This window comes from Apus apus, chromosome 9 (assembly GCF_020740795.1).
Source record: "Apus apus isolate bApuApu2 chromosome 9, bApuApu2.pri.cur, whole genome shotgun sequence".
Lineage (NCBI taxonomy): Eukaryota > Metazoa > Chordata > Aves > Apodiformes > Apodidae > Apus > Apus apus.
Window position 1 is genome coordinate 5061555 of NC_067290.1, and position 27277 is coordinate 5088831.

The 27277-nt window shown below is 46.9% G+C and overlaps 1 protein-coding gene across 2 annotated transcripts in view; it reads right to left on the minus strand.

Moving 5' to 3' along the window:
• SYNPR (synaptoporin) overlaps positions 1-27277 on the minus strand; it is a 103808-nt gene that overhangs the window by 23119 nt on the left and 53412 nt on the right. Inside the window, exons 1-2 of one of the 2 annotated variants that reach the window (XM_051627728.1) lie at positions 22194-22441; positions 6544-6668 (exon numbers count right to left, since the gene is read on the minus strand). In XM_051627728.1, the coding sequence (XP_051483688.1) occupies positions 6544-6668; positions 22194-22217 (149 nt within the window). In that variant the 5' untranslated portion in view covers positions 22218-22441. Of the gene's footprint in view, positions 1-6543; positions 6669-22193; positions 22442-27277 lie in introns of those variants that run through there. The other variant, XM_051627729.1, reaches the window with a different exon arrangement.

Sequence of the window (27277 nt, forward strand, 5' to 3'; positions counted from 1 at the left end):
AGCCATGCACAAGTAAATAAAAATAATGCAAGGGCTCTGCATTATGTCATTCACTCTAATAACTAGAGCTAGTTACAAAAATGTGAAATATTTTTTCTCTTGAAAACTATGTGTGTTTATTCAAAGCTGAAAACACATCTATTGTGAAGACCTGGATCACATTTTCCCTGACCCAGGAGACAAATAACAACAAACAGCTCTAAGCTCATTGATTAGCAAGCTCAGCTTGGCTACATGAGCTTCACTTTCAGGTTGCTCATGGACTTGCTTCAACACTTGAGAGACTTGAGACTTGACTGAGGGCTCTGATGCCTTCACCACCAGGGAAGCCATGTGCTGGGGCCATACTTCAAATGGCTCAGAAAGTTCTTGCATTTATGGCACTACAGAATAAAACCTTTTCATTGGGTTTGCATTGGAAAAAAAAATAACAAAAAAAGATAAAAGAGCTGCAATTTTCTGGGTAGCCTTATAAATTACCAGAATGTATGAATCAAAATTAAAAAAAGAACTCCACAGAAACATCTGTATTACCTAGTTAAAAACACATCTTAATGCTTTGGTCTGCTTTGCACAGTCAGGTGACACGAAATAGGAAGAGACAAGGCAAAAGGCACCAAGTTCTAATCTTAAGGGATCCAGGATGAAGATTTCTCCCTTCATTAAGCTGGAATGGGTCATGTGGAGTTTAACCGGTGCCTCTCACCTTTCCGGGAGCTCTGCCAAAACCTCCTGGGAACTGGGGCATCTACATTTTGGCAAAGAGCACACCTCTAGCTAGTGCAACTTCTGCTGGCTTGCTTTGGCTTCTGTCTTCCCACAGAAGTGCTGAGGCCACAGCTTCCCTTTGCAGAAGGGGCATCTTCTGTGTGATGAACACGTGCAAAATAAAACACAATCCTCAGGGAGCTTAACTGACTAGATGACTTTACTCCTTCCCATCTCCCACTTTCAACTGGTACAGGAGTCCAAGACCCTGGGAACAGAGCCTGCCACAGCTGCCTGCAAGTCAGCATTGCAGGCAGCTCCTTCAGCACTCAAGATTAAAAATCTATTTATCAGCAGCTCCTGGTCTCCCAGCAATCACAGACATTTATAAACTTTTGGCCAAAATGTTTTCCCCTGAAATCTGAGGCAAGATTTACTACAAATGGATAACGATAATAATAAAAAAGGCCAGTGCACTCTGGCACTGAAATGTGCTACCATCAACAGAGGCATTTTCCAAAGAGAGATAGTTGCAAAGCAAAAAGAAACAGCTACTTTCACCTTAATTATAATCTGTAGCTTCTAAGTAGGCAATTTAGATCTGGCTGTCATATTTCAAGTGAAAGACTAGCCTGCCCATCACATGCAGATGAGCCTCCACTTTAAAGGGTGCTCAATGGGAATGCCTTTATTCAAATGAGATGCTTAGAGAGTGAATGAACAGCTCCCATAAAATACAATTTCCTTTTCCTTCAGAAGCAAGGATTACTTTAAGAGACAAGCTTTATGGGCATACTGGAAGGACACTAATAGGTGATTTAAAATAAAATGGAAAACATTAGTTTTGCTCACTGCTGGGATACAAAGACATGCACAGACATATTCTCTCACCAGGCTCTCACATTAGCAGCCCCAAGCAACCCCATCCTTTCCCACTCATAAATATAGCTCAAGTTTCCTAACACCTCTCCACAGACTTACTTTAACCATTGGTTTATGCGTTTAATATTTTCCAAGTAGCTTGCAGGATGAAAGCCACAAAGAAAGGCAAGATACACTTTAAATGATTTCCCACACAGCATTGAACCTGGGGACACCCTGTGCATATAGGTTGGGCTAAAGCCCCTCCAGAAGCTGTAGGCAATGAGATTTTAGTTCAGGATCTGCCTCAAGACTTAACAGACAGCACACTTAAGGGATTGTATGGAAATGCTTCTCCCTTCCCACTGACCTGAGCAATCTGGTGCTCACTCACCCTGACCACAGGCCCTGAGCAGCATCACCCAGGGCTGAGCAAGGCATCCCTCCCTTGGTCAGGAAAGGGCTTTGCAGAAGTGAGATAACCACAGAGCAGCAGGTGAGGATATTAGCAGAAACCTTCCCTGGCTGTCTGTGCAGCATCACGAGCCTTTTTCTGCCACGCAAAGTTTCATTTAAATCAGCAGCAGAAGCCCAAACACTTCAGTGCCACTCTGCCAGTTCCAATAAAAAAACATTAAGTTTGTGACAATTATGTAGCAAAAATCTTCAGTACAGACTTGGTAAGCCATGCCTGGCAACGAAAAAAAACCCCTGTTTTTAGGAGGATTGCTTAGAAGCACCTCAATATGATAGATAACAGCAACAAATATGGGCATGGCAGGTGAACTATTCAACCACTTACTATCAAAGTAAAAGCAATGAATAGCAAAGTACATCAGCAGCAACAACATGTTGCTGGGATTAGCAAATAAATAAAAATAAATAGGACCTTCACCAGGACCCTCAGTACAGAAGAAAAATACTGCCTCAGGGCTCTTTGATGAGTGACAAACCCCATCTGAAAGGATGATGGGCTGCAAGAGTAACAAACAATCCTAAAATGCTTCTTTTTTTCCCCCCACTCAAATGATCATTACAAGGGCGAGGGCGAAGCTGATGAACACCCTAATGTGTGCCAAATATGCAACAAATACTTCACCAAGCAGAGATCCTGATGCTGATGAAAACTGCCAGTGTGGAACCAGAGAAGTTTTTCCATATTTGAACTTGTAAAGCTTTTGAAATACATATACGGGTACCCAGAAGAAAGTCTGATTTGTGCTTTAAGGCACAAAGAGGTAAAGAAATAATTTGTGATGAAACTAGAAGCAGGCAGAAGAAATGAGAGAACATTTAGGTCACTTGTCAGGGCCATAATGAGTCAGTTTCTCCAGGAGGAGGCTGAGGGACCATATGAAAAGCCTTGGAGAAGTCCAGGTAGACAATGCCCACCATTTGCCCTGCACCAAATGAGTGGGTGGCTTTGTTGTGGAAGGGGATCAGGTTTGTCAAGCAAAATTTGCCCCTGGTAAACCCATGTTGGCTTTTCCCAGAGAATTTACCCCATGACTTTCCCAAGGACTGAAGTGAGACTAATGGGTCTATAACTACCTGGATCCTCCATTGAATCCTTATAGATGGGGGTGACATTAGCCTTCCTCCAGTCCTCACAGACGTTCCCCAGTCTCCATGACTTCTCCAAGATTAGGGAGAGTGGCTTTGCAATGACATCAGCCAGCTCTCTCAGCACCCTAGGGTGGATGGCATCAGAGCCCACCCATTTGCACAGGTCAAGCTCCTGCAATAGCTGACACCCCAACTCTTCCTTCATTCATTGCAGGTTGGTGCCTGCATCAACCTGGACTTTTGTTCCTATGGCCTGGGACCCAACAGCACTGGTAAAGACAGAGGTGAAGGCGTTGAGGACCTCTGCCTTTTCAGCACTGTTGGTGAGTATTTCTCCTCTCCTGTTTAACAGTGGGCCAATATTATTCCTCTGGTTCTGCTCATTGTTAATGTATCTGAAGAACCCTTTCTTGAAGTTTGACATCTGGGGCCAATTTCAGCTCAAGCTGAGCTTTTGCTTTCCCAACTGTATCTCTGCATACCTTGGCAATGCCCTTGTAATTTTCAACAGGTAATGTTCCACTTTTCCACCTCTGGTACATTTCCCTTTTGGTTCTGAGCAGACCCAGAGGTTCATCTTACCATAACTCTAAACTAATGTCAGTTCTGTCTTGATTTTTAACTGTACCCTTCAAAACTCCCTGGAGGCTGGATCTGATGATTTCTTTAAAATCCATTGTTTGCTGGAGTCTTTGCAACTTGTAGTTGGGGCTGAGAAAAATGTCAGTAGGGGGCTGCAGAGATGGTCCTCGGTTTGCAGGAGCATCTGGAGCCACCTGCTGTGGAGTGCAATGCTCCTCCTTCAGTACATCTAGCCTGGGGCTACATGAATCATTGGTTTGAAATCAGCTTGACAATTTGTATGTTTTAATCACACATCCCATCAACATTGTTTTTTCCCATCCTGCATCCTCCCTTTCTTTAAGATGACTGGCTCCAGAAGCTCATGGTCACAAGTGAGATGCACCCCCCCCTTTCAGTCTGGAAACCTCCCCCCAATTCTGATCTTGCTTTAATTAGAACATTTTCAGGCTCCTTCAAGCTAATTTCCAAAACATTCAAGTCCTCTTGCTGTGCCAAGCCGTCCTGTTGAGCCTTACAACTTTGTTTACTTGCTTAAAGCTTACTCAACTAGCCAAGATCTAGCAGTTCAACTTTTCTAGAAGGAAACAAAGCCACCAGCTCACAGCAAGGGGAAGCAAAGCAGCTGCTAGCACAGCTGCATGGCTTTCTTCCTTTCAAGTCATGCTGGAAGGCACAGCTCAAAAAGCTCAGGTATTCAGCTGCTTCAGTGTCGCTGCTGACAGCCACAACAGCAGTGTCAGATGTGCAGCAGCACCTCTCCTTCCACCTACACCTTTCCCAGCTGTCAGCCAATAATCAGAACCCTGAAGGCATCTGAAAGAAAAATGCCATGTGAACATGGACTTTATTCAGACCTGGATGCAAGAGAACTGGTGAGAAACTCATTCTACCTACACAAAGCCCACACGCAGGCAAATAAGCTTTATGATTCACTGTCTTGATGAGAGACCCTGAGCTTAAAATGTGTCTGGTTTTTCCAAGGGTATCAACTGCTCTAATATGAGATGTTCCCTTTCCCAACTAAGCACACTTCTTTTTAGAAAAGTCTGTCAAAGGAGCACTGGAGAAAAGTGGAAAGAGCAAATGTATGAGGAGGTCGTGGGAATATTTAGAGGAAAGAGTAAAATGTCACCAAGTTCCACAGGTTGTACCAGGCACACATTTCCTTATCCCGTGTAGCCTCTGCACCTTTGGACCCTTTTTGCACATGCCTCAGGTTTGCAGGCAAAGTTCTAAATTGCACAAATCTTGTGTATCTTCCTGCTTCTCCCAAAACTCAGCCAGTTAAGTGCCATCTCTTTTCTCACCTGCAATCCACAGGCATATTCCCACCTGGTGGTCAACCATCCCCCAGCTCTCTGTGCATGCCAAGCACACCCAGCCCTAGCTGGGAGCCACACAGAGAGGTCAAGGGCCAGCTACAGCCTCAGATCCAGTTGGATCCCTTCTCCAAACAAACCCTATTTTGCATCATCTTTCCAACATGCTGGAATGCTGCAGTTACCCAGCAACTATTCCCATTTTTCTAATAAGCCAGACTGGGGGAAACTGCAGATCCAGTCACTTGTAGAATCAATGGTCAATATGCCTGGTAAAGCACCAGAAGATACTTGCTGGCTACTTCTATTCACTTTTGACATAGAGCACTATTTTATAATCATGCAAATTAAAAGCACATTACTCTAGGGTCTATTCTGTAATGAATGCTGGAGAAATGACCTATTTGGAAGTGCATCACATTACAAATTCATATAACTCAATTTTAAGGATCTTTCTCATGCATACTAAGCAGAAATGAGAGAAAATGCAGACAAGTTCAAGACAAAAAATAAACATTTGTAAAATGGGGAAATGTGCCTCTTTGGAGTAATAAATGTGTGTCAGGGAAGAATAACAGTTCAAGTAATAACATTTAGTTTCAAATATTTTGAAGTTGCTATATTTTAGAATATGTTAAAGAAGTAGATGCTGTTATTTCTGGTCTGTGCTCAGGAATCATAAGCTAAACAGCACGTGATTTCCCAAGGAAGCTAAATAATTTGAGAGTCATAGTGTACTAGGCTTGAGATTGGATTATACATTCTTTTCTTAATCATCTCAATTCCTTAAAGAAATCACTTATCCAGAAGTGAAAGGCTTCTAGAGTGGACTTGACATCTTTAAAAACAGAGGAGTCTGGATGTTCTTTCGAAGCAGAAGTCTAAATTGCATGAACATGATATATATATACACACACAGACTTTTTTTAACCTCACTACAGCTTTCAAACATGCTTAAACAACATAAAATCTGTTTTCTTAAGTCACTAGGTTCCAGGGTTTAAAATATTCAGGCACTGAGAGATGCAGGCAAGCAATTAGCAGAATTTACAAAAGCATTTCAAAATTACCGTTCAAACTCGTTTTGTCTTTTCTTCCCCTTCCCCATGGAGTGGCTATTCCAGGTCCTTGCTGTTCCCATGGCTGGGGATCCTCCCTCTTTTCCAGCTTAGTTACTGGCTACTTTAACCCCCTTTTTCTCTTGGGCTGATGGGGTTTTGTTCATTTTCCACCCCCAGCTCTGCTGGCCCTTGCAGGGCTCTGCGCGCCCGCAACTGTGCTCTCCTCCTTCACCAAGCTCCCACTCCCCAGCAGTTCCCAAGACCCCAGCCACCCCAGGACTAGCCAAATTCCTTCCTCCTGCACACCCAGAGCCTCAGCCACGTTGCAGGTCAGTCTTTAAGCAAAAAAAAAGCTGCTACAAATACTGGAAAACCCCACTAAGACTGAGCCCCCGCACGCCCTGCCTCCCTGGCACGAAGCGCCCCGACCCAAAGCAGGTTACCTGAAGGGGTAGGCAAAGGCTATGTCAATGCTGAGGTCACTCTCTGACTTGTTTGCACAGTCCACACTGAGGCGCAGCTCTCCAGAGTACCCACCGCATGTTGCAAATGCAAAGATTGCAAAAAGCTGTCAAAAACAAACAACATTTTTATTTCGTTTCGTTTCAGCAACCGCCGGCAGCAGATCCACGCGGCACCAGCCCCCTCGGGGCAGGTTGCCCATCGCTCCCTGCCGCACGTTATTCCTGCACCCTTCCTGAAAGCCAACACAAAGAGCTACAAAACTTGAAGCTCTGTTGCCACACGTAGACAGAAACATCAGCACGTGCCCGTGCCAGCCCTCCCCTCCTAGTCTCAAAGCCCGTTTGGGAGTCACAACTCGGGCAGCTATTTAAATCATCCCACTGACAGGCAGGCTTGGACAAGGAGAAAGATGAATATTGAGTGAGCATGATGAGTCAGTCATAACTCAAATAAAACACTGGCAGAAGTATTTATGAGGAGCAACCAGGAGTAGTAATAGTAGACTGAGGCAGCTCACGTGGCCGCCATCCCATTACATGGCAAAACACAGAATCGTGCTGCCTCTCTTCCATTTCATGTTTGACTTGGAAAAACCCCCACAATTCTAAAAAAATATTTTTTCTAAATTATTACCAAAACACAAGATGGATGTAGAGGTGCAGCAAACTGATACTCAGCAGAACAGAACACTCCCCCCCACTGTGATGTAGGATAAGCTCAGGCAAACTGGACAGAAACAAATAACTTAGGTGGTTCTCGTGGAAACCTGTACCACTTCTTAATCTTCCAGGAGAAAAAGGTGAAGAAAACAGTGTGCAGGAGGTTCTCTTCCCCCTCTGCTCTGCCCTAATGAGACCAAATCTGGAGTACTGTGTCCAGTTCCGGGCTCCCCAGTTCAAGAGGGACAAGGATTTACTTGAGCAAGTCCAATGGAGGCTACAAGGATGATTAAGGGACTGGAACACCTGTCTTATGAGATGAGAGACCTGGGGCTGTTTAGTCTAGAGAAGACTGAGGGGGATCTTATTAATGTATATAAATATCTGAAGGGTGGGTGTCAAGAAGGAGGGGGCAATCCCTTCAGTCATGCCCTGTGATAGAACAAGGGGCAATGGATGCAAACTGGAACACATGAGGGAAAACTTCTTTACTGAGAGGGTTATGGAGCACTGGAACAGGCTGCCCAGAGAGGGTGTGGAGTCTCAAGACCCATCTGTGTGACCTGCCCTAGGTGGTCCTGCTCTGGCAGGGGGCTGGACTTGATCTCCAGAGGTCCCTTCAAACCCCTAACATTCTATGATTTGTATTTATATCCAGGGTCCAAACAGAGGAACTGGAAACAGGAATGGGCGTCTTAAAACTGCTCACTTGGGCTTCCTTGGAAGACTCTGATTGTAATTGGGGAGAGCTTACTTATGCAGTTGTCATTTTGTTGATTGTGTCAGTACAGATCTGAAGTTAACTCATCAGCTTTAATAGAGTTATTCCAAGATCTACAGTGGAGCAGATAAGGGAAGCAACAAGTATCCCCTGATCCCAGTCACAATTAAATAAGCTTAAAAGTCAGCAATGCAGAGGAAACAAACTAAGTACATCTGGAAAAGAAAACATGTTCTTGGACACTGAAAAATTAGACAGCAAGCAGATGCAATGGCAAAATTGCAAAAAGGGACTGGATGATTCAGTAAAAGCAATATGGAAATAAAGAGAAAACAATCAGACCTATCCTTGCTGCACAAGGCTCTTTAAAACACGCTGTTAATCTGAGGTCTCCCAGGTCACAGCACGAGCAAGACTGTGACCTGGCATTTATCAGCCTCCTTGCACTTCAGCTTTGCATGTGCACCTTTTCCCCAGACACTGCCAGGTTACAGGGGCAAGTCTGAGTGCTAGGGCAGGGAGAACTTCCCCAGCTGCAAGGTGAGGTGCTGAGCATGACAGAGCACAAAGAATAATGGGAGAATAATGCAAGTTGCCACCCTTCTGCTCACTTCCAGTGTGACCAGAGCATAGCACTGAGGAGAGATATGCAAAGGTACTTAGGTGCAGAATGATAAGGGAAGTTGATAAAAACTCTGATTGAATCAATTCTTCATTCTGAGCTTGCTGAAAAAAAGGAAAGCTGAACCTCCCTGTGAACTGCCTTGTTACAGAGATGCCACGAAATAAATGTTTCTGCTATAACCTGAGTAGTGTTCCTTCAGCCTGAGACACTTCCTCTGTAACCACAAGAAGTTTCTGCCCTTACATGTAAGCACAGCACTGAAAATCAGTATTAATCATGTCAGCTTCGTTTGTGAGGTAATGCCAGAAAACAATGTATTAAGGAGAACAGGAGAGTGCTGACCTGCTTTCTGGCCTAATTAGTGGAATTGCAAATGCAATTGTTTTACAGGTACATCAGCAGGCACAAAGATTAATGCAGTGATATGTAAAGAGGGAACTGAAGGGCTGTGGTGTGAGACAGACCTGCCATAAAGGAAGAGCCATCACCTCTCAGCTGCAGCTCTCAGCATGGGGACAAGCAGAGGAAAGACATGCAATTGAAATGCATCTCCTTAAAGCCAGGATTGGAAATCAGCATAAATGTGTGTCACCACACTCAGTCAGCAAGGCCATGCCCAAAAACACAGCTCAGGCTCTTCTCAGAAAGGGTCTCCTCCAGAGTTCCCAGTTTTTTTTCTCTCCTGTGAAGAGCATCTTTGACAGCAGATGCAGTACCCTGAAGTCTCAGTCCCTCAGACAGTTCAGTCTTCACTTACCCTTTAGGCTCACATACAGCTCTTCACAAGAGGCTTTTCAGATGCTTTTCCTTGATCACCAAACCCCCCAGCTACCATCCCACAGGGCTGTTCAGCAGTTTCTACCCTCACTCAGCACACATTCTGCTACAGGCACCCCAGCAGCTCCCAGAAGGCAGGTGGGAAAAAGAAAAGTACCCAGCTGGAGATTTTTATACCGAATTTCAGCAGCTCCTCAGCCAATCCCAGCTTGGCTCTGTGCTGTGGCTGGAGCAGAGGCTGCTAAGGGCTGGGACTGCCCAGCTGCCAGCAATACCTGGCTGGTCCCACAGCTGTGTGCTGAGGCCATGCAGCACCTTTTGGAAGTGCCTTTATGTTTTGCAGTGCAGGAGAACATGGTGAGGGCTGTAAATCTCTGACATTTCCCTTGGGTATCTTTGCCAAGCTGAAGGCATAACTCTCCTCTTATCCAAGGAATCTTCCCTGCATTTTTCCTTTCCTCCCCCAAAAGTTTTGCTACTTTCTGTTGTCAGTGGAGCACCAGGTGCATTGAGCCAAGATTTATGTATCAGTTTCTGTGCATGCTGTGATTCTGTGGCAGTTGCAGAACTGCTGTAAACACCCCTGTATTTTATTATAGCAGGATTTGTGTAAATGGCAGTTGTAAACCCCACACTGGGAGCTTTATGGACCAGATTCAATAAAACTTCCATCTGCAAGATGATTTTATTTAATCTGGACTCTCCAAAATTGAAAAGTTTATGGAGAAAGGGAAAGTGTTTCCCTATGTTCCTATTTATTCTTTACCTATAAATCCAGACTCAGTGCTAGTCCCATCTGCAGTGGGCATGCCTATTGCTTCTATGAGGAGAGATTTAGGTTGGAAGAAATTCTTAGTGTGATGGTGGTGAGACATTGTCCCAGGTTGCCCAGAGAAGCTGTGGAAGCCCCATCCCTGGAAGTGTTGAAGGGTAGGTTTGATGGGGCTTGGAGTGACCTGGGCTGGTGGGAGGGGTCCCTGCCCATGGCAGGGGTGTTAAAACCAGATGACCTTTAAGGTCCCTTCCAGCCCAAACCATTCTGTGATTATATGGCTGCTGCTCCTCAAGGCTCACCCCAAACAGCCAGTGCTGCTCTTGCCTTCCCTGGAGGAGCATCATGGAGAAACACAGTGTCCTTCAGGTGAGACATCTTTGCTGCCGTGGCTGTGCCGGGCAGCTCCTGCCTGCTGGCAAAGCCCAGCTGTCCCCTGCACACCCCATCCCTCCTGCAACAGTGGTGCCATGGGGAGGTCAGAGCCTTAGCTCCTGCCTGGGCCTCCGAAGGAACTAGAAAATGCCTGTCCCCAGCCTGGATCAATGGTCCATGATGGATGTGGGATCACACCTGAAGCAAGCATCCTGCTCTTTCGATGGGCGCTATCAAAGCAGACACCAACCCAGCTGATGAGGCCACAGACCAAAGGGAGGGGGAGGAAGGGACATAATTTGAACTCCCTGGCACTGACCAGTGCAGGGCACATCTCCTGTGTCCAGTCCAGCCTGGCTGGAAGATCACTTTTCTTCCACGTGGTTTTGGACACATCTCTATCACAGGAGAACATCCCTGAAGCTCACGATGCCTTTCTGTTGGTGACTAACACCCTGTCCCCTGCTCCTCCTATGGGATAGTCCCTCTATCACCTGCAGCCTTGGCCTGCACCATTGGGGACTTTTAGGAAGGAAACCAGGTAAATCCCAGAGCCTAACTTAACCAGCAGAAATTATATTTATTATGGTACTGTGCAATAATAAACAGCCTCCACTGTCAAACCAGATGAGCAGGTTTGCAAGATCAGTTTGCTCCTTAGCACTCTCAGAAAAAAACACCAATATGATTTCCAGCAGAGCCTGTGTTCCTCACACCAGCTCAGGGCAGACAAAGGTCCATCAGCTGATTCACAGGACCAGCTGGAATCCCTCCTTCTTCTGATGCCAGGCTACAATGCAATGGCAATGAAGTCTCCAATTCAGTATTCAGGAGCTCTTATTTATCCAGGCTCCAGGCTCCATGTTCAGGGCTTGTCCCCTCATTTCCCAGCCCAGCCATCCTCGGTGGCTGGGGGCTTGTGGCAAGCAAAGCCTGGGGGAGCTGGACTCCCAGCTGTGCATCAGACAGTTGCCAGTGCCTCAGAACATCACCCCAGACATCACTCATCTCATTGTGGAAGAGAAAAATGGGATGGTTTCCCATAGCTTCTCCACGCTTGGCTTTCAAACAATTCCCCCCAATGCCTGCTGAGCAACGGGCTTGCTGTGTGCACCAGAAGAAGGCAGAGTGGCTCCTGACAAGGTTAGTTAAAAGGCTCATGTAGAGCTTGGTACAGCTAAAACATTTGGTTAGGAAGATAACACTGTCATTTAAAATTGATGAAACTTTTATACAAACCACTAGCTTTTCCCAGGAGCAAGTCTGCCCTGTGCAGCAGCCTTTGGCAGCTTGCAGACAGATGAGATGGAGCCACCCTGAGGATGCACCCCAAATCCTGCTCATGCAAAGGGGAGATCCCTGCTCTGCCTGAGGGCGCCTCAGCCACTCCTCCAGGATAGTGGGGACCTTAAAAGGAAACCGTGTTGGCTCACCTGGAGCTGTGGTGGCCAAAGACAGGCTTTGAGGGACACACAGCTCACCAGTGTGAGTTGCTCTTCAACACCTCCTCTTGAGGCTGAGGGAGGAAAATGGGAAGTCCCCCTGGACCCTCCACTCCTGCCCTAACACTAAAAAGCCGAGGAGAACTCCTAACACTGTTCAAAAACAGCCTGAAATATTTGAGCTGCCGACTCTTCTATTAGTCATTTTACACCTTCCAAGTGTGTTACAAAGACATATTTCTCTGGCACCATTTCTCCATGCAAGGCTTCCCTTTCTCCCAGTTGCCATACTAAAGAGACAGCACAACATTTGCCAGATGCTCTATTACTTTACACTTTCTGCTGCTCACCGTGGCCACCAGGGCTCATGTGAGTGGGGATGGAGGGAGCAGGTCCCAGGGCCCCGGCGACGTCCCCCCACAGCCAGCAGACTGTCTCGTTACACTGAGATTATTTATTTATAGAGCAGAACCAGTAATTGAACATTATTATTAAGACTGTAAAGGGAAGGTCTGGAGGCACTAAATGACTGTACGGGAAGACATTTACTGCAGAGCTGATGGCCCACACTGTGTCACCAGTGAAGGATTAGGAAGCACTCTCTCCTCCAGGTCTCTGCCTGTTTCTTTTTTAAAATCTGGCATTTTTCCTGCACGGATCTGAGCTGTAGACTTCCTGGAATCCCTTCTCCTACACACAAGCCTTTGTGCACTGGAGATGATCAGATTATTGACTTTGGGATTCCTAATTATATCAACTTGCCTGGTTGATGAATCGGAGGTGGAGAGCAGCGCAGCCGAGGCAGTGCTGGGGGGTGGGTGATGACTAGCAGAAGTCAATTTTCCTCCAACAGTGATACAGAGAGAAAGCTGAAATATATTCTGCTCCTCCTGAGAAATAAACCCTGAAGCAATCATCCACTAATTGCTGGGATTTAGTGTGTCCCCTTAAAAATAAAGAGCAGCTTTGCAGAAAATGAACCTGAGCCTGCCCAGACCTGGCCTGAATGGAGAGGAAAGCCCAGGGACAAGGGAACATCTTGGAGTTTGGGGCTTGAAGAATCACATATGCCTCACCTGGGGAACATTGTATGTCTGCCCTAACGTCATCCCCAGCACTGTCTAAGTGTTAGCACACCACTGAAGGACCTCTCAAGCAACTGTCCCACACCAGGAGGCACCTGCAGACCAGGGGTGCCTCCAGGATGTGGTGGCAACTGGGAAGGGCTTTTGGGATCACCATGCCGGAGCTGGGGATGTATAGCCTATCCAGATCCCACACAAAGCACCTCAGAGCTTTCACTTGGCTGTCAGATTTCATGTTTCCAGTGTCTTCTAAAAGGGAAATGGAAATGCAACTACAGTTGTGCTGGAGGAAAACACTTGCATCAACAATTCTGTATGGCTTTACCCCGAGCTGAGTGAACGAGGCCTCCTTCTACGTTTGCTGTGGGGCAAGGACTGTGATCATTGGAAAACACCATGTCCTCCAGCCTTGAGGCCAGCAGGACCCGCACAGCCCAAGCTGCCATGTCCCCAGCCACTGCCACACACCTGGAGGAGACCAACCCGCTCCAGGACGTGCCCGTGAGGGGGGGTCTTCTCCAGGGTGTTCACAGCAGCAAACCTCTCTTCCAGATTTCAGAACACCCCACAGAGATCAGCCCTCCATGTCACCAGCTAGATGGAAAGACCTGACCCCACAGGGAGCAGGAACCCTGCAGCATCCTCTGTTTAAAGCACAGCATGTCATTTAATGCTTTGCATTTTTAAAATGGAAAAAAAACCCCAAACTTAATTTGGTTCTTAATGGAAAGATTTATGGAAATGAAATGGGGGTATTTTTAGTGAGTAAAGATCATGTTATAATAATTTGGTTCTACAATACTTTAATCCCAAGGAGACAATTTTCCCTCCTTTTCTTTGAAGAAAACCTTTATCTTTTTTATTCATCTTTCATTGATTATTCTAAAAATCCCATTTAGCTCCACCACGTAATGGTATGGTGGTCTTTTCTCATTATATTTTAATAGAATAAAACCCAACTGTATATGAGAGGATTAGATAGCCATTGGTGGAGGTAAAGAACATTGTCCCTCCAGATGGCCAGACAGAATCTGTGTAATGCCCTTCCTATTTATTAACATCAACATGTAATGCAAGCTGATGAGATGTGCTTCATCCAGCATTTAATGGGTCAGCCATAAAGTTGAAAGCTAATGCTAAGGTTGGCAGCATGCAGGGAAGAGCTAAGAGTTAAATATGTTTAAATAAGACATCTTCAGAGCATCTCTTCTTGGAGTCAGTGAAATGAAAAGTTGTCAGAGGACAAAGCTACTTACACAAACAGGGCAGAGATGTTAAGCTCTTCCAGGCCCTCTAACCATTTGTCAAAGGTTTGAGATAATCGAAGACATTTACAAGGACCTGTGGTTTCTTTTTTTAATTTATTGTATAAACTGCATTCTGCACGTGGACATTGACAGTCTGGCAACAAGCCTTCCACAAAACAAAATACACCCATACTTGGCTGCAGACAGACTTAGGAGTATCTGGCATGGTTACTGGGTGCACACTGCTTCATTTGGGAGGTATCATAGAGTAGTTGCACTGCATGTACAGCCTGCAGCCCTTTTCTGCTGTAGAGCAGTCTGGAAGCTACAGCTCTTCCTCTGCAGTCTCTAGAACTCCACATTTGTGCCTTCTTCTTCTAAGGAGGTGGGAGCACAAATTGGACAGATTTGTTTTGATTTGTAGATATGATCCCTGAATAACTCATGTTGTGACATACATCTCTTCAGCAGAGACATACACTCCTTCTTGGGCTTGAAAACTTTTCCAGTCCTCAACTGCTAGCAGAAAAGACAACCACGGTGGTCTCCATCAGGATACACATTGCAAGAGTGCCCAGAACATCACGAGTGCCAACCCAGGAGAGCAGCCACCCCCAAGTCATGTCCCGACCTCTTGCCCATGCCAGCTGTCCCTCAAGTACCCACATCATCTCATGAGCTCCTTCAGCATCAGTCACCTGTGACCACCACAGGCAAAAAGCAAGGAAAGACATGGTCAGATAAAGGAGATGTTTTCTAGCAGGTGATGTTTATTATTTTTTTTATTAACAGTAAGGTTTGGCAACCCAGCAAAGACTCAAGCTCATGCATAAATGCTCCCTCCTGAAAACACAACTTGTGTGCAGGCTTTACAAGCTGATTCTATGGGATTTATTGTGTAACAAGTGTAAACATTTAATTATAAAATAAAAAAGTTTGGACAGTTGCTCATTGGGTGGGTTTTAAAGCATCTGGCTTTAGAATGGCCCATGATCTAACAGAAATGCATGCAGAGCGTGATCCAAGTTATTACCAAGTAGGATTTACTCCCTCTAATAAACACAGGGATTTACACCATGGCTGAGTGACATCCACACACACGAAGCACTCTGTGAAGGGAAAGCATCCCTGAATTTAGTGTTGCTAAACCCCTGATGGTCGACACAGCCTCAAGGGTTCAGTCAAGACTAAGCCAAACCTCCTGGGTGCCACAGCAGTGGGTGGCAGGGGACTGCAAACTTGGTTTGCAAGAGATCATTGTACACAATGCACAGACATCTGCCCCCAGCCAGGGCTGGGACAAGGCACATCTCCCATCCCCAGCTCTCCCAGCATCACCACCAGGCACCACCGGGCAGGTCAAGGTCCCCAGCAGCACCATCTGATCCCTTCTATAATTGCTTCGTTACTTAATTTGCATCTTTGCTCTTTCCATTACCTTCAGCTCCTCTTTCCCAGAACTACCCGGTAGACCTGGGCTCTGGTGGAACCTTTTCCTGTGCTGGTGACAGACACAGGGGGCAGAAGGGAGAGATGGGAGAGCTCTTCTGACCAGGAAACACTCTGCCAGCTCAGTCTGGTCCCTGCAGTGTGGCACAGCATGGAGCTGCCACAAAGCCCTCCCTGGGTCAGCACGGACTGAAAATGGATATTACAGGAAAGGCTCCTGTCCTTCAGCCACGCTGTATTATTTATGACTTAATGATTGCCCACTGACTAGCAGGAATTATAGGTTTGCTAAGATATTTCTGGGTGAATGAAAGGGCATTAACCTCATTACTATCAGGTCTGTGCTCATCAGAGGCCATTAGTAGCTTCCTCTCAGCTCCCTGTGCTGCTGTGTGGCTATTTGGTGCCATCCTCCCTGCCCACCCCCCAGGGATGCAGGCCTGCCTTGGCTCACTCTCCTTTCTGAAGCACATTTAAGGAAATGGGTGAAAATTATTTAGCTTGGGGAGGAATCCAGAAAACCCTTGGGATTAATAACCTGGTGCAACAGCTTCTTGCCATGAGAATGTGAGAGTGCTTTCAAATGGCCAAGCAATGGGATCTCCCATCCTCCTTGAACACCCACGAGTGCTTCCTTAGGTGATGTCTGGCCATTTTTTTCCTTTTTTTTTTTTTTTTTTTTTCAGTCCCACAGTGCCTGGATGAACAGGACCACGGGGAATCAAGGCTCTGCTTTCAGAAAAACATGGCTGGTTTTCTAGGGAGCATCTCTGCGAAACCTTGCAGGGACCAGCCAGCCCTGGCCACTGAGGCACAGTAGGTATGTCCTTCATTAATCTGACCATCTCAGATATCCCCTCCTTGCTCCAGACACAGCCTTGCCATGGCACTTTTTGCACTGGAGGATGGCTTGAGGCCTCTGTACAAGAGCTCTGCCCAGAATTCTACACAGGTGGGACCCAAACCCATCACCTCATCTCAAAACAGTTTTAGATGGAAAATTCCACTGGAGCCAGATCCAACCTCGGCTCCCACCTCTGTGCAAAAGCCTGGAAGAAGAATTTGCTCCTGGCTAACTATCAGCCCACATGTTAAAAATAATTTCTTTTCTAATAATTAAAATGATGGGCTATAAATGAACGTTAGCTTTGCTGAGCCCTGGGAATTCACAGGGAACATTTTGAGCAAGAAACATTCGCAAAATTATAACCTCCCTTTACTCCTCTTTTCCACCATTCCTCTTACACTCTGTCCCCAGAGGTGGCATTACTCTCCTTTCCCATATTTAATCATAAAAAGTGACACCTAAACACAAATTTCTTTAGGGAATGCTAATAACAGTGTCCTTAAATTGAAATTCAAAAATATTCCTTGTCTCAGTAGCTCTTGACAAGACTTAATTTGGACAGCTTCATTTGCCCTGTTTTCTCAACATATTCCCCCTTATTGTGCTCCTCCACATCTCTTGCCTCTCTCTTTTTCTTTTTACACCCTTTCCTTTACACTCCCTGAAATCTGCAGCCGTATCTCCTTCTAAACACACAAAAAGATAACATAAAAACCTTGGGAAAAACCTTGCCTGAATGTTCCCCATTTCCTTTGTGATTCAAAAGACTTAATTCTGAAATAACCAGGCGTCCTTTTCTTTCTCTCAATTGTTAGCAGTTGCTGTACATCTTCTGTGCCACTTCCCAATGTGTTTCAAATTCTCCCAAGCCCCAGAAAAAAACAGGCTCTTCTACAAAACAAATAGTGCATCAATATGTTTTGGCTGTTGCAATCTTTATACCTGCACTGCTGGAGATGATCATCTAGCCTTTTTTTCTATCTGCAGATTCAGGCCTGTGGAATAAAACCAGGGCCAATAAAATAAGGAAGCAAAGAAAACACAAGCAGAATGAAAAAAGCAATTGAACATGCTGTAAATTCAGAATCAGGTGAGAGCTAATTATGGCCATGTTCACTAAAAAGATGAGGACACAGCGAGGGAGAGAGACTTATTAATTATTTGTGTTATGGTAGCACTTAGAAGCCCCAGTCTTTTATCTGGGACTAGCTGTGCTATACGTGGCAAACACTTAAAAATATCTCTGGATAATTGCACACAGTTTTCAGGAAAATGTGCAAATGCTCTTTCACCTTCAGCAGTTTCTGGTTCATTAATGCTGTTAAAAGAGTCCGAGTTCACCATCAGTCTCGTTCTGAGCAGCTTGTGGGATGCTCTTGTGGGTCAGAGAACAAAGAATTCAGCATGAGAGCACCCTTCACCCACAGCCAGATTGGACAAACCACAGCAAAACCCCCAAAGTGGGCATGGGATACACCCATCCCCATCCCCTTGCGTGGGGGGTGCGAGGGGACGCGTTGGAGCTGCCAACAGGGACGTTTCATCCTCATTGACTCTGTGCAAGTTTGATTGCTTTTCTAATTAAGACACATTTTATGGTAATCTACCAGGCCCCTCAGACTAAATCACTCAGTTAATCTGCTGTTAGTGCCCATATGTTTACAGCTTTCCAGCCTGCTGCAGCATATTTGGTTTGCCACGGTGCCGGGGACATCGGGTGACAAATGAGCCTCTGCGCTGCCATTCAGGGGCACAGACCCTTCCAGCCAGCCAGCCTGTCTGTGGCATGGGTGGACAGACAGCCCCAGCCCCAACGGACAGACAGCCCCAGCGTGGGTGGATGGACAGCCCTGGCACTGGCACTTGAAAGAGGAGAGGAAAGGCGCAGCACTGCAGACACGACGCCCCACGCTGATCACCTGTCTCTTCCCCTGTCTCTACAGAAGGTCTCAGCACATTGTTCTCATATTCCTTTCTTTCCTGGTTTTTCTTTTTTTCTTTTTTTTTTCCCCCCCCAAAATGAGAGGTTGTACATGACAGGGTAAGAAAGCTGGAGAGTTTCACAGTATTGTCATGTCTCCCATCTCAGAGCTCACTTGCCAAGAAGCTTCACTGCAGGTTCAAGGGCTCTGAGCATCCCTTCCAGTGAACAACCCCATTTACAAACTCAGGACAGGCAGAGTCAGCCCCTCCATCCACACCAGACACCAAATTAAATAAAAACTGAGCAAGCACCCCCACAGTTCTGTTCCTTCTGACCCTGTAAGCCTGGGCAGGAGTGTGTGGACCCAGTCCCAACCTCACCAACAGCCTGGACACACTGATGGGCCCCTTCCAACTTCTCCAGGGCCAGCCCTGTGCCACCGCACACCCTGGTGAGGAGCTCAATCTCTCCTCCCTGGGCTCCCCAGCCCCCTGTGTCCCACGCAGGGAGAGGCACGTGCTGTGCTGGCAGACAGCAGCTTCACCTCCTCACCTGACACCAGGCTGCCCACACTGGCTCGAGGCGAAGGAGCAGGGATGTGCTGAACAGGGATGTGGCTCTTGCCTGTCCCCACTCCCCAGCTCTCCTCACACCCTCCCACAGGGGTACCCACGCAGGCAGAGCTCAGGCAGGGACCTGGGGTCCCCAGTTCCTCTCAGCCCCCAGCCCACCACACACAAACATGCTGTATTTCCCAGGCTACTCCACCCTACTGTCTGAAATCACTTGTGCTCAGCTTCCTGAGGGGGAGACAGCCCGAAGGCAAAATCAGGAAACACCAACCCCTAGGTCGAGTTTACCATCTGCCTATGTATAGGGAAATATTCCCTGGGAAAAAAAAATGGTCACACGATTGTACAGGAACTCCTAACCAAGGGTGACATGAAGAATAAACCACCACCTGTCACCACCAGCAGAGCCAGGCAGCTGCCATCCAGTGCCAACACGAATGCCTTTCCCTCTGTGCTGCACCTATTGATCGGAACAGGATTAACAGAAGTGAGGAAAAAATCCATTAAGTCTTCCAAGGACTTGGCTAAAAAAAGAGTCTCTGGCACTCAGGAGGAGCCAGATACTTAATAAATCAATTTTTAGGGGTTTAAGGAATTTCTCTAGGAATTGTTTGAGCTGCTAGAGGAGCAGTCAAGGAAACAGGTCTCAAAGGAAAAAAAGCTCCCCAGGATCCCAGGGTCCAGGCACCCCTAAAATAATGCTGCAAACCCTTTTCAAGCCCTGGTGGACCTGTAAGAAAGAGGCAGCGACTCCTACATCCCACTGGCACAAATCTTCTGTTCTCAGCCCTTGCAGCTTGTGAAGCATCTCACTGTCAACCTGTCTCTGCAGCCACACCAAGCCCTGGTTTGCACATCAGCCTGAAATCATCTTCCAGAGAAGATGTCACACTCCTGGGAAGGTGGCAGAGGCTGTTCTGAGGTCTGAGAGGTGAGATGTGGTTGAGGGTACTAGACTGAGGAGAAGCCACCCCCAAACTTGCTACCTCCAAGTTGCCAGAGATGAAGAAGCACCACACATTGCAACACTAAGATGGGCAGAAGGTGACAGCTGGAAAACCATGAACACTGAAGAATTCTTAATGTACAACATGAGGAGCAGGGCAAACTCTCCTGTCTCCCTGAGCTTGTTTCAGCTGTATCCTGTAGAGACAGCATGTAGGGCTGAAGGGATAATTTCTGCTCAGCCACAAGCTCCTCTGCCAAGGGCAAGTCTTGTAGTGATAGATTAACCACATTATCCACCTTGTGCCTCACACCCCCCTTGGCTTCTGGTGACCTGCCTTTGGGGGCAGGGGGTGAGACCTACCTCTGCCCACAGTCAAACCAACCACACTTGGCCTATTGTCCTGCTTCAAAGCTGTAAAGGTGAAGTGGCCAAACTGGCTTCTTAATAAACCACAGCATGCTCAGCTTTCAGGTCTGGCACCCCTGCTATGATGAGTTATGTGCCACAGAACACCCAGGCCTTTAGCTTTGCAGGGTAGGAAGCAGGAGTCATGTTCTTTCATTTGTACTACCCTGCCCCTTCTCCTGCAGGGTCATCCAGATGTGCTCTTAGACCATCGTCCATCTGTTCACCTGCAGGACACTGCACTGAGCCAGACACCAAGGCTCAGCAAAGCCAGAAATGCTTAGTGTTGTCCTCAGGCAGGCAGGATTATGCCTAGAAAGTGTGTGAGATGTGCAGTGCTCAGACACCCATGCCCTCCACACCGGGGGAGTTAAACGACTGTGAAAAAGACAATTATTGTTATGTACCATGTTCTCTAACACTGTGCTGAGCACACAGGTTCAAGTTATGCAGCTGGTATAAACATACATGGTCCTCATGAAACAGCAGTCATACAGAGACCAAAAAGCCACTGAACTGGGAGACTTCGGGCAGGTGAGAAGGCAAGAACAACTACTGCATTTTGAAAAAAAAACAACAGGAACAATTAAACTGGTCCAAAAGCAGCTTAAAATGACTAAGCAGTTATTGGCAATTTGAAATTTGTCTCTGGGAGAATTGATCTTGGACTGCCAGACACAACATCCTTACCTTCTCCTGTGGGTTTAATGAACCCAGCTACAGTCTTCTATCACCTTATTAAAGCACACATCAGATTCCTGTTAGCGTACCCTGGTGCCACAAGAGTGGGCAGACTATTCTGGGTCTAACATGTTGGTTTTCTGAACAGGTATAATCTGAAGCAGGTTCTCACAGCAGCTCCAGCTTGTGTTCCAGCCAGAGTTTTTAAAGTCTTCTGAAACCCAAAGCCATCAACTCCCATGGACACGATTCAAGTAGGAGAGAATCAAAGCACCAATAAATTCATCAATACGATGGTGCGAGTTCAAGGATTTACCACTTAGTCTGAAAGTATTACAGCTACACATCTAGTTTCCCTCAGCCATGCTGGTCCAATCTCTGTCTTGCACTGCCTGGAAAGCAGACCAGGAGCTATGATGGGGACAGATAAATAACTGCACCTCGCTGCCATTTCCAGGTAACAAAGCGGTCTCCAAGTTAGCTGGGAGCGCTGGGGAATGAGGCAGCTGAGCTGCACAAAGCAGAGGCAGGGAGCAACAGTCTATTGACCTGTATTAAAGATGCTACACCCTGAAAAGCCAGCTATTTTCTTAATTACTTTGAAGGTTTTCTTTCTTTCATTAATACATTTTGACGAGGAGCTTGTTGCTGCCAACCTGCCCTACTTTATATTGATCTTTCTAACATAATATGCAGTCAGATATTCATACTTCAGCTTGATCAATAATAAATAGCTCTTACTGATTTCTTTATTATCAAATATTGCTGCCTTATTTTTGCGGCATCTTTGATTTAAAACGCCAGAAGAAACATGATAAATCACAATTCCTTTCCCCTTTAATCCTCACTCTCCACGTTTCTGCTGTAAAATTAAGTGCAAAACAAGTTTTCAAAGCAGGCACCCCCCTCTCTGCAGAGCAAAATACGAACCGAAAATACTTCAACGTAGCTAAAAACCATGGAACAGTTGGGCTCAGCATGAGAGTACAAAGCAACCAAACCTAGAAACAATTTTCTGAGCTTCACAATTCCCTTAAAACCCCACTTTCCCCCCAAACAGTACATTTACACAAATAAATAGAGATGCAGAAAACTTACCGGAGCAAATATCACCATACACATTTACAAAATGATTTATAATCCAACTTGCGTCTCCTGAAATAAAGCAAGGTTTGTCTCATACTAAAAATAAAGGCTCCCAAAAGCTTCTCACAGTAGAGAGAGAGAGAGAGAGAGAGAAAGAGAGAGAGAGAGGGAGGGAGGGAGAGGGAGTGAGTGAGCACCAGCTCCTTCCCTTGCTTTTTATGAAGCAAATAAGGAGAGCAAGAAAATCAATGCCGAGAGAAAGTGAGATGATATACCAATCAGGCAGCAGCCTCAGCCTTATTTGCAGAGGGATGGCAAAATGCTCATATTGTTAAGACAGTGACTACACACAGCCTAAGTAGAGACAGGGAATGTTTTCCCCTTGGTGAGAGGCTGGTCGCTTTGTTGTGGTGCAGGTACCAGCACGGCGGGCTGGGAGATGCAGCCCTTTCCTCCCCATCGCCTGAGTCCTTGGGTGTGCTCTGTGGGAGAGGAGCTGCTTGCAATTCTGGGCTAAAGTTGTACCAAGCTTAAAGAGCCTCCAAAGCTTTGATGCTTCCAGACTGTTATTGGAGTGGTGCATCTTCGTTGCCAGCTTTGCGGGCTTTTTTTGGAGACTCTGTTATATTTTGAGCTGCCCTTCACTGCACCTCAGAAAGCTGCCCCACAGCTACAGCAAGGAGCCTGTTCAGAAGGGGAAAGACCTCTCAGGTCTTCCATACTTTAATGTGCACTGAGCTGCTCTTGTGCTTGCACAGGACCAGACCTTCAAAGTGTCCCCCTGGAATTTGAGCTTTTGCCCCTTTTCATGCATCAGAGAAAACCTACAGGAAACACATGGATTCCCTTTTGCTAAAAGGAAAAATTTTAGTGCTATTCACCTACCCTAGCAAAACCTTTTCTGTGCCCCTGTGTGTGTTGGAAGGAGGCAGAGAAGGTGACAGGAGGTAAGCTCCTTGCCTCTGACATCCAGGCACCTGTTTGCAAACAAGACACAGCAGTGGCAAGCACATGGCACGTCCTTGTGAAGATGCCACATCTGCTCCCCTCTGGGCAGCTGTACTAAGACACAAACCCCCACACCCTGTCCCTGCAAACCTCCTCACAGAGAGGCTTCAGGCTGGCCCCATGTCTCAGCTCTGCCTTCAGGACTTTGGCACGTTAAGAGCACAAAATGGATCCCCAGATCCATCTCAGCAAGGAGCCCAGATCCACGCTTACCCCTGGAGCCTCCATCACCCTCAGCCCATGGCCCCAGCACTGGTTGATGTACCTGAGACTGTGAATCACGCTCTGTGCTCTGTATTTATCAGCCCTAGCTTTATCATTATTTTGCCCTCTTTTCTAAACACAGCATCAAATACAACCAAACACACGTGACTTAATGGGTGAAACACAAGGAGAACTTTCCCTTTTATTTGGAGACCGAAGTTACGGGCACACAGAAGCACCTGCTGGGTGGCAACAGTTCTCTAAGCAGCAAAATTGGAGCAGTAATTGTTTTTCCTTGGCAGCTTGGGATTTACATTGTGCACAGAGACCTGGAATTCACAGGGAAAATCCTGAAGACAAAACCCAGGGGACTGAGTTCTTCTGATAATTCTATTTATCCAATTGGGGCTTGTACTTCTAGCACAACCCAGGCACAGAAGAGACTCCAACAGCCCTGTAAGGGCATTGAAGCTCCGGGCCCCTTTCCCACGAGTGGGAGCCACATAGACACACTGACAGATGTCACTGCTGGCAACGTGGCCCAGTGTTCCCAACAGATGCAGCCTGATGCTGCAACGAGGAGACATTGAGGTGCTGGGAGAGTTCTCCAGGCTGAAGCCCTGCTCTGCTGCTCGGAGCATTTTAACATACGTGGAAGCATTTGGCAGTGACTGTGCACACTGTCTGAGTCCCAGCCACAAAGATTAAACAACTCACTGCCTTTGGTCTGTGGAGCTGAGCAGCATTTGCCTCCCAGTGCACTGTGAGCAGCCCTTTGATGCCTTACTCAAGCAGGAACTGCACTCTGCAGCCAGGCTCCCACCACACAGGCTGCAGAAGCATCTCAGTATTTGCCTGGTTAGCGTTGGCCAACACGCCTTCCTCCCCCAGGACAGAGCTCACACATCCCACTCCCTCTTCCTTGCCAATTCTGGCAAAGACAGAGCAGCCTAGACAAGGCATGGAGGAGGTTTCATTGGAATAACACAGACCCAAAGAAGAACAGGAGTCAAAAGCCAGAAATGGGCAAAGGTACCAAGGACCACACAAAACTTGCCACCAGCTCGAGGGGTGATGTTAGCTCTCCTAAATCCCTGGGAAAGCTCTTCCCCAGCCTGCAGGTACCTGAGATGCTCCCACACATTGGCAGAGGATGCTCAGCCTGCCTGTTCTCCCCAGCTGAGACATCTCACTGCTTGTGGCCTTCTTCATTGCATTCAGCTCTCCAGCTGGCACTGAAACTCCCTGTATCTCATGGTGACCAGCCTCTTGCTGCAAGGTGTGACAGCAAGTGAAATGCAAACACCTCTCATTTCCATTCTGCAGTGAGATCATTTTATTTTCCCTTCCCACAGCTACACAACTGCTGTTACTTAAACTCACCAAAGTCTTCTGAAAACTTTGAAAAACATCCACTAACACAGTTTTGCAGAGGTGTCCCTGGGAGCTGCTGTGTCTCAGCCCTCCAAAATGTTCCCACTCAGGCAACTGTGGGGGACGCAGGATGAAGTTTTAGCCAGAGCACGATGGGTTGCAGCAGGTGATGACCCACCTTGTCACACAGCTCCTTCACACGGTGCTACAACACTGACCCCACACCATAAGGAAACTAAAGCCCACTTGTTTTTTTTTCTTCTTTTTTTTCTGAATCAGTGACAGGCCATGAATCCTGTGGATCAGGCTTAGTATTGCTGAAAGTGGATGTGTCAGTGTTTGCTGACAAGGCAGAACACTTGTCGGGCTGCGACAGACCCTGCAGCACTGCAGGCTGGTGCCTCCTTCAGCTTTATTAGATTCCTTTGCAAAAATTCATCTGAAATACTGGACAGGGCACTTGGCAGCACCAAGCATAGAGCCAGCTGTTGCCAGTGCTCACACTGTTATGCCATGTCTCTGTGCTGTACCACAGCTTTCTGCTTTTGATTTTTAAGTTGCTAGCTTCCAAGCAGACTAAAAAGCTTCATGGATTTTAGAGCCCAGACTCCTTTAGATGCTACTGAAAAGCTGTACCCACCCAGCAGAGCTCTGCCAGCTTTGCCACATCACTCGAGGGCCTGAAAAGATTTAACCCTCTACCTGTGCACAGACAACACAGCTAAAAGGGATGCAGAGACACCAATAACAGAGAGGTCTGCAGCCTGGGGAGGGACTTCTCCTCCCCAGGGACAGCAGGAGCCACAGGAGGATCTGCACAATGACAGCATGAGATGGGGCTGCTCTTCTGGCTCCACAACATGCTTTACTGTCTCTCCCCCAGCCCACCACAGGGTACCTAAAGCTCATGTACTGGGAGCCCAAAAGCACTAGTTACACTTAGGCCTTCTCATTGCTGTGTTGCTTTACTCTTAGCATCTTTGCTTATGTTACCTTGGGAGCCCTGCTCATGCTCCCATGTATGCGTCCAGTTTTACAGACACCTGCAAAAATCACACAGTGTGTGGTAGAGATGATTTTGCTGGTCCTACCGTGGAGGACCTGAGCTGGACTTTCTTCAGCATCTTGGTCCTCAGCTCTGCCTGAGGCTGCAGCACTCCCGTGATCACCCTGGCCAGGCGAAGGCAGAACTAGCGACACCACCACAAGCTCTCTGGACCATGCTGTTACCTCTGTCCCCACTCCACATTTAACACCAGAGGCTCCATCCCACCTGTGCTGTAGGGAAAACATCCATCAGGGCAGCAGTGGCTGCAGGAATGGGCTGGAGCCTGGCAGAGGGGCCACAGTCACCCCTGGGAGAGGGGAATCACAGAATCCTAGGGGTTGGAAGGGACCTGGAAAGATCACCCAGTCCAACCCCCCTGCCAGAGCAGGGTCACCCAGAGCACATCACACAGGAACGTGTCCAGGGGGGTTTGAATGTCTCCAGAGAAGGAGACTCCACAACTTCTCTGGGCAGCCTGTTCCAGAGCTCTGTCACTCTCACAGGAAAGAAGTTCTTCCTGATACTCACATGGAACCTCCTATGCTCCAGTTTGCACCCATTGCCCCTTGTCCTATCACTGGTCATCACTGAAAAATCAGGAATCAGCCAACCTGGAGCTGCTGCTGCAAATAACCCACCAGCCCGAGGGCAGATTAAGACAGGCTGCCTGTTTGCAAACAGAGACTTCTACATCTCCCTCCCAATCTTTCTTTAAACTCGGGAAGACCGAAAATTAACAAACTCCGAGATATGGAACTGGAAACCATTTGTTTGACTTGTGGAAATGGAATGTTTCCTAATGAACCTCCCCCTCCCCCTGGGCGTTGGGCTCTGGATGCAAATATTGCCGCGAGTTTCTCAATCTGCGCCTTGTTTCGCGCCGGCTGCAATGCTAATGAGTAAACCAATTTTGACATATTATGTAAGCCAGTTTCTGAAACAGAGATTCTTGGCAGGCCAAATGTAAACACAGACACCCTCTTGCATCCAATTTAAATGAGCATGTTGCCGAAAGCACCCAGGGCTCGATTCTGTTGACTTATTCCTGATTTACTCCAGTGCAAAAAAAAACCCACCCCACAACAAAAAAAACACAAAACAATGGAAAAAACAAACACCCTTCAATTCAATTACTAGTGCAGCAACAATCTGAAAAATGGATCTAATTTTTTAACAAGAAAATGTGTTGGAATGAACTAATGCAGGGTGGTGACTTGGGCACTGTATGAGCATCAGCACAGGATCAGGAGCACACATGCCATTCCAGATGGAGTTAAGCAGGGAGATGACAGCTTCCCTCTCCCTCATCCTCCCAAGCCTCAGGTCCAGGTAGTGCCTCCTGGGTTGAGCCACCCCTGGAGGGTGACTCCTTTCAGCTTCCCTGCTCTTCCACCATGGCTTTGCAGGAGGACATTGCCTACCTGGGCAGCAGGCAGAGTCCAACAGCAGTATCAGGTGTTTC